The 15,384-nt window shown below is 53.1% G+C and overlaps 2 protein-coding genes across 2 annotated transcripts; one reads left to right on the top strand and one right to left on the bottom strand.

Annotated features, from left to right (window-relative positions):
- The first annotated feature begins 282 nt into the window (after nt 1-282).
- On the top strand, nt 283-4,076 carry GDF15 (growth differentiation factor 15). The gene is made up of 2 exons (XM_033195402.1): nt 283-787; nt 3,190-4,076. Exons 1-2 carry the CDS (start codon nt 508-510, stop codon nt 3,837-3,839), a joined length of 930 nt encoding a protein of 309 aa, XP_033051293.1. The 5' UTR covers nt 283-507; the 3' UTR covers nt 3,840-4,076.
- A 1,958-nt stretch (nt 4,077-6,034) lies between these two features.
- LRRC25 (leucine rich repeat containing 25) lies at nt 6,035-12,221 on the bottom strand. Its single transcript, XM_033195401.1, has 3 exons — nt 12,059-12,221; nt 10,792-11,579; nt 6,035-7,021 (listed from the first exon to the last, which is right to left on the bottom strand). Exons 2-3 carry the CDS (start codon nt 11,568-11,570, stop codon nt 6,883-6,885), a joined length of 918 nt encoding a protein of 305 aa, XP_033051292.1. The 5' UTR covers nt 11,571-11,579; nt 12,059-12,221; the 3' UTR covers nt 6,035-6,882.
- Nucleotides 12,222-15,384: the final 3,163 nt, after the last annotated feature.

Below are 15,384 nucleotides of genomic sequence, written 5' to 3'. Positions count from 1 at the left end.
CAGTGAGAGTCTCAGTCCCTTTTTTCCTGGTGAGGAAACAAGCATGACAGAGAGGAATAACACATCAAGTTTGCCCTTCCTGGCTCTATCTGTCCCATTTTCCTCTGCTTCCTTTGTTTTTCACCGTCTTTAGCCTTTGACCCCAACCAAAAAGAGAAGAGAGGAAATCCCATGGGCACAGACAGACACTTCTTAAATTCCTGTCTGGAATTTTTCACATAGTAACAATGTCTTTTTTCCTTCAGAAAGACTCCCAGGCTGGAATGGTGTCCTCATACTGAGGCCCAGAAACGTGCCCTAGCTTTACTAGGAGCGCCCCCACCTAAAGATCCTCCCCCTAAATACACCCCCAGACCCCGCCCAGCTGTGGTCACTGGAGTGTTTACTCTGCAGGCAGGGGGAGGAGCGCGGGACTGAGCAAGCGGAGACCGACAAAGTCCGGGGACTATAAAGGCCGGTCAGGCAGCATCTGGTCAGTCCCAGCTCAGAGCCGCAACCAGCACAGCCATGCCCGGGCAAGAAGAACTCAAGACACTGAATGGCTCTCAGATGCTCTTGGTGTTGCTTGTACTCTTATGGCCGCCGCATGGGGGCGCCCTGTCTCTGGTCGAGCCGAGCCGCGCAAGTTTCCCGGGACCCTCAGACTTGCACTCCCAAGACTCCAGATTCCGAGAGTTGCGAAAACGCTACGAGGACCTGCTGACCAGGCTGCGGGCCAACCAGAGCTGGGAAGATTCGAACACCAACCTCATCCAGGCCCCTGAGTTCCGGATACTCACACCCGAAGGTAAGTGAAATCTTGGAGATCCCCTTCCACCCCAAGCAGCCCCCATATCTAACCAGGAATTCCTCTTGTCTTGAAAAGCCCAGACCTACCTTTGAGCCTCAGTTGCCCCGTCTGTGCCCTGGGTAGAACATCCTGGACCCCCTTGGGTCTGATGGGGTAGCTGAATGCCTGATTTGCACCCACAACGTGGGAAGTTATAACCCGTTCCCAAATTGTAAATGGGGAAACTGAGGCACAGGGATGCCAGGGACCCTCCTGAATGTGCACAGCACCTGGGAAACCTGGGGACAGGGTCGGGTGTGGGGTGTGGGCATGGTCCCTGACCTGGGCTGGGGCCAGGATCCAAGAGAAAGGATGGGGGTGTGGTGCATGGATAGAGGTTTGTGATGGGCAGAACCAGTTGGAGCTGGTCTGAATCTGATGCAATCGCTTGTCAAGGCACTGCTAAAGTCACATGCAACAAGTGACTTGTTAGGGGAGGAGAGTATTTTCTCCATCTCTGTGCCCTCCATGGGTAAATGCACTGAGGCTCCAGGGGTGCAGGGCACCAGATGAAGTTTGGGCTGCAGTGGGACCCAGGAGGGGGCAGGCAGGGGGCACACTCTTAGCCTGCCCTGACCCATCTGTGCTGTGTGACTCCAGGAAAACCTCTCACCCTTGCTAAGCCTGGCAACTAGGCCAAGACACCCTCAAACCCCAGTCTCCCTAACACTTGTACCAGCCTGAGGGGCTGTGATTCCTAGAGGCTCAGTAGTCTGCAATGTGATGGGTTTGGTACTCTTCATTTCTTGGGATTACACCTGTAATCCCAGTACTTTGGGAGGTTGAAGTGGAAGCATCACTTGAGGCCAGAACATTGCAGCCTGGGCAATATAGCGAGACCCCATCTCTACCAAAAAAGTGTTGTCTTTTTTTTTTTTGGAGACAGAGTCTCGCTCTGTCGCCCAGGCTGGAGTTGGAGTGCAGTGGCCAGATCTCAGCTCACTTCAAGCTCTGCCTCCCAGGTTTTACGCCATTCTCCTGCCTCAGCCTCCGGAGTAGCTGGGACTACAGGCATCCGCCACCACGCCTGGCTAATTTTTTGTATTTTTTAGTAGAGACGGGGTTTCACCAGGTTAGCCAGGATGGTCTCGATCTCCTGACCTCGTGATCCACCCGCCTCGGCCTCCCAAAGTGCTGGGATTACAGGCTTGTGCCACCGCGTCCCGCACCAAAAAAGTTTTTTTAAAAATTAGCCAGATGGCCGGGCGCGGTGGCTCAAGCCTGTAATCCCAGCACTTTGGGAGGCCAAGACGGGCGGATCACGAGGTCAGGAGATCGAGACCATCCTGGCTAACATAGTGAAACCCCGTCTCTACTAAAAATACAAAAAAACTAGCCGGGCGAGGTGGCGGGCGCCTGTAGTCCCAGCTACTCGGGAGGCTGAGGCAGGAGAATGGCGTAAACCCGGGAGGCGGAGCTTGCAGTGAGCTGAGATCCGGCCACTGCACTCCGGTCCGGGCGACAGAGCGAGACTCCGCCTCAAAAAAAAAAAAAAAAAAAAGAAAATAGCCAGACATGATAGTGCGTGCCTGTAGTCTCAGTTATTCAGGAGGCTGAGGCGGGAGGATCACTTGAACCCAGGAGACTGAGGCTGCACTGAGCCATGCACTCCAGCCTGGGTAACAGCAAGACCATGATAAATAAATAAGTGAAGCAAGTAAGTTTTTGAATGCCAGAAGAAAAGCAGAGCCATGGTAGGAATCTTAGTCTGTCTGAATATCAGATATACATTAATTCCTTCAGGTATTTACTAAGCACCTATTGTGTGCCAGGCACAGTGTCAGCCAAGCTGAGATTCTAAGCAGGGAATATGAATGACACACAAGGAAATAAAATAGGGTGCTTCCTATTTTAGGCAGCCTGGAAGGAGCCAGCCATGCTGAGATTCAGGGGAGAAATACTCCTTTTTTTTTTTTTTTTTTTTTTAGAGGGAATCTTCTCTGTTACCCAGGCTGGAGTGCAGTGGCGCGATCTTGGCTCACTGCAACTTCCACCGCCCCGATTCAAGCGATTCTCCTGCCTCAGCCTCCCGAGTAGCTGGAATCACAGGCGCCAGCCACCACGCCCGGCTAATTTTTTGGTATTTTTAGTAGAAGTGGGCGTTTCACCATATTGGCCAGGCTGGTCCTGAACTCCTGACCTCAAGTGATCGGCCCGCTTCGGCCTCCCAAAGTGTTGAGATTACAGGCGTGAGCCACAGCGCCCGGCCGGAGAAATGCTCTTGGTAGGGGAATAAACTTGTGCAAAGGCGCCAGCGCCGTGGTGAGATCCAGCTTGGTGTGTTAGGGGAAATGGGCACCCCCGTTCCTGGAAAACCGTAGGCCTGTGGGTGACCAGCTTCCTTATCTGTCTTCCCACAGTGCGGCTGGGATCTGGCGGCCACCTGCACCTGCGTATCTCCCAGGCCGTCCTGCCCGAGGGGCTCCCCGAGGCCTCCCGCATTCACCGGGCTCTGTTCCGGCTGTCCCCGACGGCGTCAAGGTCGTGGGACGTGACACGACCGCTGCGGCGTCAGCTCAGGCTTGCAAGACCCCAGGCGCCCGCGCTACACCTGCGACTGTCGCCGCCGCCGTCGCAGTCGGACCAACTGCTGGTCAAGTCTTCGTCCGCACGGCCCCAGCTGGAGTTGCACTTGCGGCCGCGAGCCGCCAGGGGGCGCCGCAGAGCGCGTGCGCGCAACGGGGACCACTGTCCGCTCGGGCCCGGGCGCTGCTGCCGTCTGCACACTGTCCGCGCATCGCTGGAAGACCTGGGCTGGGCCGATTGGGTGCTGTCGCCATGGGAGGTGCAAGTGACCATGTGCATCGGCGCGTGTCCGAGCCAGTTCCGGGAGGCCAACATGCACGCGCAGATCAAGACAAGCCTGCACCGCCTGAAGCCCGACACGGTGCCAGCGCCCTGCTGCGTGCCCGCCAGCTATAATCCTATGGTGCTCATTCAAAAGACCGACACCGGGGTGTCACTCCAGACCTATGACGACGTGTTAGCCAAAGACTGCCACTGCGTATGAGCAGCCCTGGTCCTTAGACTGTGTACCTGCGCAGGGGATGTGACCTCAGTTGTCCTGGCCTGTGGAATGGGCTCAAGGGTCCTGAGACACCCGATTCCTGCCCAAACGGCTGTATTTATGTATCTGTTATTTATTATTAATTTATTGGGTTGACCTTTCTGGGAACTGGGGGGCTGGCCTGATGGAACTGTGTATTTATTTAAAACTCTGGTGATAAAAATAAAGCTGTCTGAACCGCTCCCTGTGGTGTCCAGGATAAGGGAAGGTGACCTTGAGAAGATCCTCCTCTCCGTGGCTTCAGTTTCTCCAGGAGACCTTGGAGGGGGTGAGTGGAAAGGCTCAAGGAATGAGTAGCAAGGTGTATTTGGAGATGCCAGGCCATTGGAAGGTGCTTGCGACACCTGTGGGCTCCAAGGGCAGCCTCGGCCATTCCTGACTCTCTGTCTCCATTTCTCTATCTCCCTGTTTCTGTTTCCTTTTTATTTTTACTTTTTCGAGATGGGGTCTCATTCTGTTGCCCAGGCCAGAGTGCAGTGGCACAATCACAGCTCACTGCAGCCTCAACCACATGGGCTCAATCGATCCTCCCACCTCAGCCACCTGAGTAGCTAGGACTACAGGCGCATGCCACTATGCCCAGCTAATTTTTGTTTTTTTGTAGAGACTGAGTTTCGCCAGGTTGCCCAGGCTGGTGTTTCTGTTTCAGAAACAGCTGAGACTTCATACCCTTTTAAGTCTCAGCTTCCCTCCATCTTGCCTCATTCCTCAAAACTTCTCTCTTTGGGGGCTGAGGCAGAGGTATCTGTCTCTGTCTCTGTCTCTATCACCATTCTGTTTTCTCTCCCAAGTTGGGAGTCACCTTTCCAAACACAGGCAGCTCAGAGGCAAGTCTATCTGCCACCAAGCGCTTTGTTTTGTGGCACTGTCCTCAACCTGAGTGGTGAATCCCATCACCCCTCCTGTTTGTGGCACTTCCATGTTAGTGACACCTCATTCTTTCATATATAAAGAGCAGGGAGGAACAAATAAGTTGTGAAGAATATTTTCATGCACACCACGTCTCCCAGGTTATATATAATTCCTGTTTAGGATCTTGGAATTCTGAGGTGTGCTGAGTCCAGCCCCCTCCCCACACCAAACTGCCTGCCCACCCTGAATCTCTGAGAGGAATGGCGATGGGTGTCTTCCAGGACAGAGTACCCACTTCCAGCAGTGAAGTGTATCTGCTGGGAATGCCACCACCCACAGGCCAACCTGAATGACTGCAGGTTCCCCTTAACGTATTCAGTGAGTGCCCACTTTATGCCAGGCCCGGGACACAGCAGTAAGAAGACACACAAGAATCACCCCACTTTGTGGAGCTCGGTTGAGTGAAGGGGACAAATGAGTAAATCCTAAGAAAGTAGTTGATTGCAGTAAGATTTGTGCTGGGGATTCAATCCATCAGCTCATTAGTGAATGGAGGCAGAGGTGATCTAGATAGTTGGATGGGGAGGCCTCCCTGGGGAGGTCCCATTTGAGCTGAAACCTGGAGGAAGAAAAGCAGTCAGGGAGCGAGTAGTTGAGGGTGGACATTGAAAGTAAATGCAAACAGCAAGTGCAAAGACCCTGCGACGGGAGCAGGCTCACTTCAGTCACAGCAAAGCTGGTGAAAATGGGCGCCTAGGAGGCTTCAAAATTAAACTCAATACCAAAAGAGAGCAGATGGCATCACTGAGTCTTTCCCCAAATAACAGCTGTTGTCTTTGCAAGGTACAGTGCTGGGCCTGTGCCTTTTCTGTGCCTCTCCAGGCTCTTGCAGAAGTTGGTCCACCCACCCAGCATGCCCTTTCCTCTCCAATTCTCAAACTCCTATGCATCCTTCAAAACCCACTGCAGATTCCCCTCTTATATGCAGCCTTATTCAAACTCACTCAATTGTCTCCATGTGGGGACTGTGTCCCCATTCTTCCCTTTGGCCCAGGCTTGATCTCCTAGGACTGAGGGTACTTGTCTCTAGTTCTATCTCCTCCAGACTGGAGGATTGGGCAGGGACCAGCTGATAGGAAACCCAGCTGAGTCATGAGCCTGAAAAAACTCTTGAAATACAGATGTCTGTGAGTCATTAACTCTGCCTGAGTAGAAACCAGGGACAGCTTCTCAGAGGAGGCGGCATTGCACCAGGGTCTTGAAGGATTTTCTCAGAATATTAGAGCTAAAGCAATATATATACATTTTTATTTTGGGGGTGGTGTGGGCTGCACTGGGGGCCGAACCTGGAGATGAGGAACCTGGGAAGGGGCCCTGAGAGGGGCAGAAGGGAGGAATGTGGTTGGGCACGGTGGCCACGCCTATAATCCCAGCACTTCGGGAGGCCGAGGTGAGCAGATCACTTGAGGTCAGGAGTTCGAGACCAGCCTAGCCAACATGGCGAAACCCTGTCTCTATTAAAAATACAAAAATTAGCTGGGTGTGGTGGCAGGCGCCTGTAATCCCAGTTACTTGGGAGGCTGAGGCAGGAGAATCACTTGAACCCGGGAGGCGGAGGTTGCAGTGAGCCGAGATCACACCACTGCACTCCAGCCTGGGTGACAGAGTGAGATTCGGTCTCAAAAACAAACTAACAAACAAAACAAAAACAAAAACAAAAACAAAACAAAACAGGGATGGGAGGTGGGGAGCAATTTGGGAGTCTCAGATGGAGACTTGGTCTTAGAACTCAGAAATCCCCACCTTGAGGAACCTACTCACCCTGAGCCTCATCAGCCTCAAAGCATTTATTGAGCACTGCCTGTACATCCACAGGAGGGTGACGACAGGATTCACACAGTGACTCTCCTGTCTCCTTGTTGGGGGTCTCTCCTCTTCTCCCCCTAGGAGCCGAGCGGGCTGAGGAGCGGCATAGGGGACAGGGAGGGGGCGGCAGAGCTTCCTGGGGCCTCAAGGATCCTTTCCTGTCCCCATTCTTCAGATGGGGAAACTGAGGCCTGGGAGGAGTTAGGATGCCCTGAGTCACCCAGCAGGGATTGAAGGGGGTCTGGGTGGAGGTTGGGACATCTTAGGCTCAGCGCCCAGGGATCACGTACTCCTCTTCATCCATTGCGGCCTGGCCCAGTGTCTGCAGGTTACAGTAGACAGGCTGGGAGGCCAGGTCGATGTCCTTGTAGTTCATGTAAAAGTCATTGTCCTCTGAAGGGTGAGCCCTGGGGGGACACACAGACCAGGGGTAAGTGAGGGAGGGGGAGGACTCAGGGGACAGGCACATGAGCTTTGAGAAAGTTCCAAGTGGGCTAGGTACTCTGGCTCACGCCTGTAATCGAGCACTTTGGGAGGCTGAGGTGGGTAGATCACCAGAGGTCAGGAGTTCAAGACCAGCCTGGGCAACATGATGAAACTCCGTCTCTACTAAAATACAAAAATCAGCTAGGCATGGTGGCACATGCCTGTAGTCCTAGCTACTTGGGAGGCTGAGGCAGGAGAATCGCTTCAACCCAGGAGGTAAAGGTTGCAGTGAGCTGAGATCATGCCATTGCACTCCAGCCTGGGAGACACAGCGAGACTCTCTCTCAGAAGATTAAAAAAAAAAAGAGGAAAGCTTCAGCGTGGCTCAATCCACCCCAAATATTTACATATGGGAAAACTGTGGCATAGGGTAGTTCTGATTCCCAGCCAGCCCCACCTCTCTCTGAGGAGTGGGAGGGGAGTGATTTAGGGAAGGTCCTGTGGGTGGAACGCTGTGGTCTGAGGACCCTGAACCCTTTTTCCTTCCTTAAAAATGAGATAGCGGCCAGGCATGGTGACTCACGCCTGTAATCCCAGCACTTTGGGAGGCCAAGGCAGAAGATCTGCCTGAGGTCAGCAGTTTGATCTGCTTGAGGCCAGGGCCACTGGGCCATCCTGGGCAGCATGGTGAGATCCCATCTCTACAAAAATAAAAAAATTATTCGGGCGTGGTGACATGCGCCTGGAGGCCCAGCTACTCGGGAGGCTGAGGTGGGAGGATCGCTTGAGCCTGGGAGGTCGAGACTGCAGTGAGCCGTGACCGGGCCACTGTACTGCAGCCTGGGTGACAGAGGGAGACTCTGTCTCAAAAAAACAAAAATTGAGGTAGCTGTTCATTATTACATTAAAATCTAAATTTTTGTTTCCTCTTGAAAAATCGGAAGCTCTGGCCACATCAGTCACATGCACACAAGTGGCTGCACCCACACTGTCTCCTCCTTTCGATGGGAAATATTTTCCCCACCGAAGCAACTGACTTTGTGGCCCTCATATATAAAAGCAAGTCTCTGAGCCTCAGTTTCTGCATCTATAGAATTGGCCAAGGAGCAGGGAGCTACTTAGGAATATTTGTTAAGGCCAGCAAGACCCCCAGAGAACTTTCCTGCCTCCTGAACATTCTAATTCCAACCCAGCTACTCCTGTAAAAAGGGCCACTGGGCCAGGTGCGGTGACTCACGCCTATAATCCAAGCACTTTGGGAGGCCAAGATGGGCAGATCACCTGAGGTCAGGAGTTCGAGACCAGCCTGGCCAACATGGCAAAACCCCGTCTCTACTAAAATTAGCCGCGCACGGTGGCAGGCGCCTGTAATCCCAGCTACTCAGGAGGCTGAGACAGGGTGCAAGAGAGTTGCTTGAACCCGGGAGGTGAAGGTTGCAGTGAGCCAAGATCGTGCCATTGCACTCTAGTCTGGGCGACAGAGCGAAAAAGAAAAGAAAAGAAAAAAAAAAGGCAAAAGGGCCACTTTGAGTATATAGCATCTATCAGTCAATTATACGCTAGTATGAATTGCCCACCAACACCTAAGGGGTTGTGGGGGAATGAACAGGACTGGGACGCAGGGTTTCTGTCCTGCCTTTTTTGACTGGCTATGTGATCTTGGATAAGTCATTTTCCTGCCTCCCAGAGCCTCCATGTCTGTAACTATAAGATGCAGGGTAGAAACGACACAGTCAATTCTAAACACAGTGTTTCTGGAGGCCAGGTACATAAAGGAGGCGAATCCGGAAGCCTCGGGGATAGGGAGGCCACGGTGAATATCAGAGCACAAGCTGCTTTTGTGAGTCCAGTGTCTTCAACACCCTGCCTCAGATCATTTCTGCTTTTGAGCCATGTTTACATCTGCTTTGCATATTTTCTTCTTTCTCACCGACAGTCTTCCGATAGCCTCCCCACCTCCTGGCATGGACTCTGCTGCCCAAACAGCTGTGGCCGTGGCCCCTTCCTGCCTGGTCCTCCCTGTTCCCCTCAGGCTTCAGCTTTCAAGTCATCCCTTCTCAAAAACCATTCACAGCAAATTCTCTGTTCTTTCCCGCCTCTGGGTCTCTGCCCCTGAGGGTCCTGCCCCTTGAAATTCCCTCCACTCCCTTTTCCAACCTAGAAAAGTTTTTCTTTTCTTTTTTTTTTTTTTTTTTTGAGATGGAGTATCACTCTGTCACCCAGGCTGGAGTATAGTAGTGCAATCTGGGCTCACTGCAACCTCCACCTCCTGGGTTCAAGTGATTCTTACTGCCTCAGCCTCCCAAGTAGCTGGGATTACAGGTACCCATCACCATGCCCAGCTAATTTTTGTATTTTTAGTAGAGACAGGGTTTCACCATATTGGCCAGGCTGGTCTCGAACTCCTGACCTCGTGATCCTCCCGCCTCAGCTTCCCAAAATGCTGGGGTTACAGGCATGAGCCACCGTGCCCAGCCTAATTTTTGTATTTTTTAGTAGAGACTGAGTTTCACCATGTTGGTCAGGCTGGTCTTGAGGTCCTGACCACTGACCACCTGGGCCTCAAAAAGTGCTGGGATTACAGGCATGAGCCACCGCACCCTACCCCAACCTAGAAAAGTTCAACTCATTTGTCTAAGCCCAGCAAAATCATCTAGAAGCTGGCAGCGGTGGCTCACACCCATAATCCCAGCACTTTGGGAGGCTGAGACATGAGGATCACTTGAGGCCAAGAGTTTGAGACCAGCCTGAGAAACATAGCAAGACCCCCATCTCTACGAAAAATACAAAAATTATTTGGGTGTGGTGGCAGGTGCCTGTGGTCCCAGCTACTCTGGAGACTGAGGCAGGAGGATCACTTGAGGCCAGGAGTTTGAGGCTGCACTGATCTGTGATCGCACCACTGCATTCCAGCCTGTGCAACAGAATGAGACCATCTCAAAAAAAAAAAAAAAAGGTCATCTAGTGGTGATGGGACTTTGCAGGGCACCTCCTTAGCATCTCATGTGTGTCATGGGGAAAAGGAGGGCTGTCCCCATTCTATGGAGGCAGAAATGGAGGTTCAGAGACAGCCTTGGGTCACATGGGACCTGGGCCTATGCTGCTGACCGCCACCGCAGAGCACCAACTCCATTCAAGCAGTTGCCTCCTGTCTCCTCATCCTTGGCCGCCAGAAACTGGGTTTACAGGTCATGAGGGGGAAGCTTGTCCCATATATGGGAACTCATTTAATTCTTACCCCCAACACACTGTGATGGGGGCTGTAGTTCTCCCTCGTTTTACTTTATTTTACTGATTTTATTTTTGAGATTGAGTCTCACTCTGTCACCCAGGCTGAAGTACAATGGCACGAACTCGGCTCACTGCAACCTCTGACTCCCAGGTCCAAGCGATTCTCTTGCCTCAGCCTCCTGAGTAGCTGGGACCACAGGCGCCTGCCACCATACCCGGCTAATTTTTGTATTTTTAGTACAGACGAGGTTTCACCGTGTTGGCCGGGCTGGTCTTGAACTCCTGACTTCAAGTGATCTGCCTGCCTTGGCCTCCCAAAGTGCTAGGGTTACAGGTGTGAGCCACCACGTCCAGTCTTCTACCCATTTTATAGGTGAGGAGACTGAGGCTCAGAGAAGTAAAGCTACTCACCTAAGATCCCACAGCCTGCAAGCAGCAGAGCTGGGATTTGAACACCGGCCATCTGGGTGTGCAGCCTTACTATTCACCACTTTGACAGGTGTCTCTATGGGTTACTTACCCTTGTTCAGCCCACTGGTGCTCAGCTGCTGGCTGGCCCACAAACATGTTCTCATAGTCAGGAGTGGAGGGGCGGGGTGGCGTGACCACTTGGGGCTTGGGGGTGCTCCGGCTGCCATACCGTGGTTGCAATCCTAAACTGGGTTTGGGCCTATCCTGAGCAGGCCAGGGCTTGTCCAGGTCCCGGCTCCTGGCTCCTCGGCATCGCCAGAGTCTCCAGGCCAGCACGGGGCCAGCGATGGCAAGTCCGAGAAGCAGGCACCCACTGACTGCCACTGCCCCAATGGTTGCAGGGGCCAGGCCGGGGGCGCAGCTGACCTCCAGGAAGGCAGAGAGGTTGTGCTGGAAGCTGGTTGTGTCCCAGCAGAGCAGAGGCTTCTGGCCAGAGCAGTTGTCTCGCCGGACCTCGTGCCAGGACTCCAGGGCACAGCTGCAGTCAGCCCTCAGGTCAAGGTCACAGCGGGCAGCCAGCGCCCCATCCACACGGGATAGCGGGTTGTGTAGCACGTTCAGGACCTCAAGCTTCTGCAGGTGGGCAAAGAAGGTCACTGGAAGCTCTCGCAGGCCATTCCCAGACAGATCAAGGAGAAGCACGTTGCTGGCCCGCAGAGACTGGTTGAGGGGCAGGCTCAGGCCACGGCCACTGAAATTCAGGCACGTGGCACTGAACTCCGTGTTCCAGTCCACATCCGTGGAGGGCATGGTGCATGACGGTTCCTGGCTGTCTGACTCCTGCAGCAGCAGCGGCAACAGCAGCGTCCATGCCAGGGTGCCCCCCATTCAAGCAACCTACATAGAGACACCGGAATCCTAGCCCTGACCTCAGCCCTGTGGTCGCCCTTGCCTCCACCGCTAGTGTTTATGATTATACCTTAGACCAGTTCAAGCCGCTTCTGAAATGATACAACGCAGCCCCAGTCTGGTTGCCTCCTTTGGCTGCTGGGCTGCCTCAGTCTCCCCTTCTGGGAAATGGGTAGGTAACCCCGGTGCCTAGCGGGCTTCAAAGGTGAGGAAGAGACCCGGCCCAGTTAACCCCTTCTTCTACGTCCTGAACATTTGGGGCGCCCTCGTTGGCCAGGACGGGACCCTATGCAAATAAGTGGTTTCCTCGGAAACGGCCCTGCCCCTTGATCCCGCTCCTAGTATCTCCCAGAACCGCGGGTCCTGGGAAGTCCTGGGATAGGGTGGAGTGGGGGCTGCTGAGAGGGTCCTCCCAGGTCTGATTTGCAGTCCCTGCACAGGTGCAAGTTCTAGAGCCTCAGTCCTACCTTTTGGGTCCTACTGCCACGCTTTTGCCTCGGTGGTGCTGGAAAAGCGACGGCGCCCAGAGGCTGCGTCCTGGCCCACCTGGACACGGGGGCCGCAACGGCCAGCACCCTCCGCAGCGCTGCTGGGGTCGCCGGCGTTCCTCTGGCTCTGCACCCAGCGACTCGGGGAAGAGGAACTGGTATCTGGGTGGAGTGCAGAGGGGAAGAATGAAGACAGAGATCCGCCCCCTTGCAGGGCCTCAAGGTTCTTATGAGAGGTGGATGGAGGGCAAGGGGGAGGGGTGGCCCAGGGTCCCGCTTCCCTCTTGCTAGAACCCAGTGACTTCATGTCCTCTATTAGCACCCCAACCGACAGCCACCTCATCAATTCGCTTCTCGATCTCAGCTCAGTTGGCTCCCAGCTCATGCAGTCATTTATTCATTCAACAAACATCACCCACGCTGGGCCCCCAAGAGGCCTCAGCCCTGACCAGGTCCTCAAGGAGCTATCTTAAGAGAGGACAGAGTTGGACATAGACACTCATAGTCCCATGCAGTCAAGGAAGGTCCAGAGGGAAAGACAGGGTCCTGGAAGGCTTCCTGGAGGAGGAGGCATTACAGATGGGGCTTCAACACATGAGTAGGAGTTCACCAAGATTCCTCAAACCTATAATTGGCTCTCCAAGCTCCTCCAAGCCCCTCCCACTGTGTTCTTGCACAATGGCACCTCTGTGCTGGAGGGGACAGTGAAGAGGGCTCCCAGCAGCTTGAGAAAATGTAGCTGGCTGCGATAGCATGGTTAGGAGTGGAGGCCGGGCGCGGTGGCTCAAGCCTGTAATCCCAGCACTTTGGGAGGCCGAGATGGGCGGATCACGAGGTCAGGAGATCGAGACCATCCTGGCTAATACGGTGAAACCCCGTCTCTACTAAAAAATACAAAAAACTAGCCGGGCGACGAGGCGGGCGCCTGTAGTCCCAGCTACTCGGGAGGCTGAGACAGGAGAATGGCATGAACCCGGGAGGCGGAGCTTGCAGTGAGCTGAGAGCCGGCCACTGCACTCCAGCCTGGGTGGCAGAGCAAGACTCCGTCTCAAAAAAAAAAAAAAAAAAAAAAAAAAAAAAGGAATGGAGAGGATAGAAGAAATTGGTGGCAGGGGAAGAGGTCCATGTGGAGCCAAGGCAGGTGTGTGGGCAGAGGGGCACTGGCTCAAGAAGTCCCTCTGGAGTGAGCCTGGTGTCTGGGGTGGGCAACGTGGGGAGGAGGCTGAGGTTCCAGAAGCAGATGAGGGCCTGAGGCAGACTGGAGGGGTAGTAGTGACAAAAGTGATACTGAGGAGGGGTGGCCTGGGAGAAGGTCTCACCTGAACCTGCTGTCAGACCAGGTTCCAACCTATGCCAGCCCCTGACTCACTGTGCCACCTTAACTGTGTGTGCCACCATGTCCACAGCTGTCAAATGCACAGAGGCTTCTCCAGGATCTGGGAGGGGGGGAGTCCACTCCCCCACGTTTTCCCCTCTCCTCAGCCTCTGTCCTTCCCATCACCAAACTCCGAGAAATGGTCAAAGGCTTTGAACCAAGACATTGAAGAAAATGCTGGAAACTGCTCTTCAACATGTCCAGAGATGCTCATTCTTGCCAGGTGCAGTGACTCACGCCTGTAATCCCAACACTTTGGGAGGCTGAAGTGAACAGATCGCTTGAGCCCAGGAGTTCGAGACCAGCCTGGCCATCATGGTGAAACAACATCTCTACTTTAAAAAATACAAAAATTAGCCAGGTGTAGTGGTATGTGCCTGTAGACCCACCTACTGGGGAGGCTGAGGCAGGAGAATCGTTTGAACCCAGGAGGCGGAGGCTGCGGTGAGCTGAGATCAGTTCACTCCATTCCAGCCTGGGCAACAGAGTGAGACCTGTCTCAAAAAAAAAAAAAAGTTCATGCTTAATAAGAAAACTGCAAATTACAAACTGTTTGTCTTCACCAATCAAACTGGCAAAAATCCAACAGTGCAATGACATTCTGTGCCAGCCAGGCTGTGGGGTACATCCATGGTGTAGCATTGGTGGAGGGCACCCTGACACAGGCCACCAGAATGATAAACTCATGTGTCTGCTGACACAGCAAGTTCACTTCTGGGAATCCCTGCCTGAATATTTGCATGTTTGCAGTGTGAACTGACCAACGAATTAAAAAAAAAAACGTGGCTCAGCCCAGGCATGGTGGCTCACGCCTGTAATCCCAGCACTTTGGGAGGCCAAGGTGGGCAGATCACAAGGTCAGGAGTTCGAGACCAGCCTGGTCGACATGGTGAAACCCCATCTCCACTAAAAATACAAAAATTAGCTGGGCATGGTTGGTGGCACGTGGTTGTAATCCCAGCTACTCGGGAGGCTAAGGCAGGAGAATCGCTTGAACCCAGGAGGCGGAGGTTGTAATGAGCCGAGATCGTGCCACAGCACTCCAGCTTGGGCATTACAGCGAGACTCCGTCTCAATAATAATAATGATATTAATAATTAAAAATTAGCTGGGCATGGTGGCTTCAGCCTGTAGTTCCAGCTACTTCAGAGGCTGAGGTGGGAGGATCCCTTGAACCCAGAAGGTTATGACTGCAGTGAGCCGTGATTGTGCCACTCCACTCCAGTCTATGCAGCAGAGCAAGACCCCATCTCTAAAAAATAATTTAAAATAAATGGCTGGGCCAGGCGCGGTGGCTCATGCCTGTAATCCCAGCACTTTGGGAAGCTGAGGTGGGCAGATCACAAGGTCAGGAGATTGAGACCATCCTGGCCAACATTGTGAAACCCTGTCTTTACCAAAAATACAAAAAATTAGCTGGGCATGGTGGCATGTACTTGTAATCCCAGCTCCTTGGGAGGCTGAGGCAGGAGAATCACTTGAACCAGGGAGCTGGAGGTTGCAGTGAGCCAAGATCGTGCCACAGCACTCTAGCCTGGTGACAGAATGAGACTTTGTAAAAAAAAAAAAAAAAAAGAGCGAGAGAAGGCAAAAAGATGCTCCAAGCTCAAAATGATTCATTGCAGCATTGTTTGTTACATGAAAAAAAAAAAAAAAAAAGGGCCAGGCACAGTGAGTCATGCCTGTAATCCCAGCACTTTGGGAGGCCAAGGTAGGAGAATTGCTTGAGTCCAGGAGTTCAAGACTAGCCTGGGCAACATGGTGAAACCCCATCTCTACCAAAAAAAAAAAAAAAAAAATATATATATATATATATATACACACACACACATACACACACACACACACAAATTAGCTGGGAGTGGTGGCACGTCCTTGTAGTTCCAGCTACTCGGGAGGCTAAAGCAGGAGGATCACTTGAGTCTGAGAG

Source organism: Trachypithecus francoisi, unplaced genomic scaffold (assembly GCF_009764315.1).
Source record: "Trachypithecus francoisi isolate TF-2019V2 unplaced genomic scaffold, Tfra_2.0 Lachesis_group5, whole genome shotgun sequence".
Taxonomy (NCBI): Eukaryota; Metazoa; Chordata; class Mammalia; order Primates; family Cercopithecidae; genus Trachypithecus; species Trachypithecus francoisi.
This window is presented reverse-complemented; position numbering and strand designations above follow the sequence as displayed.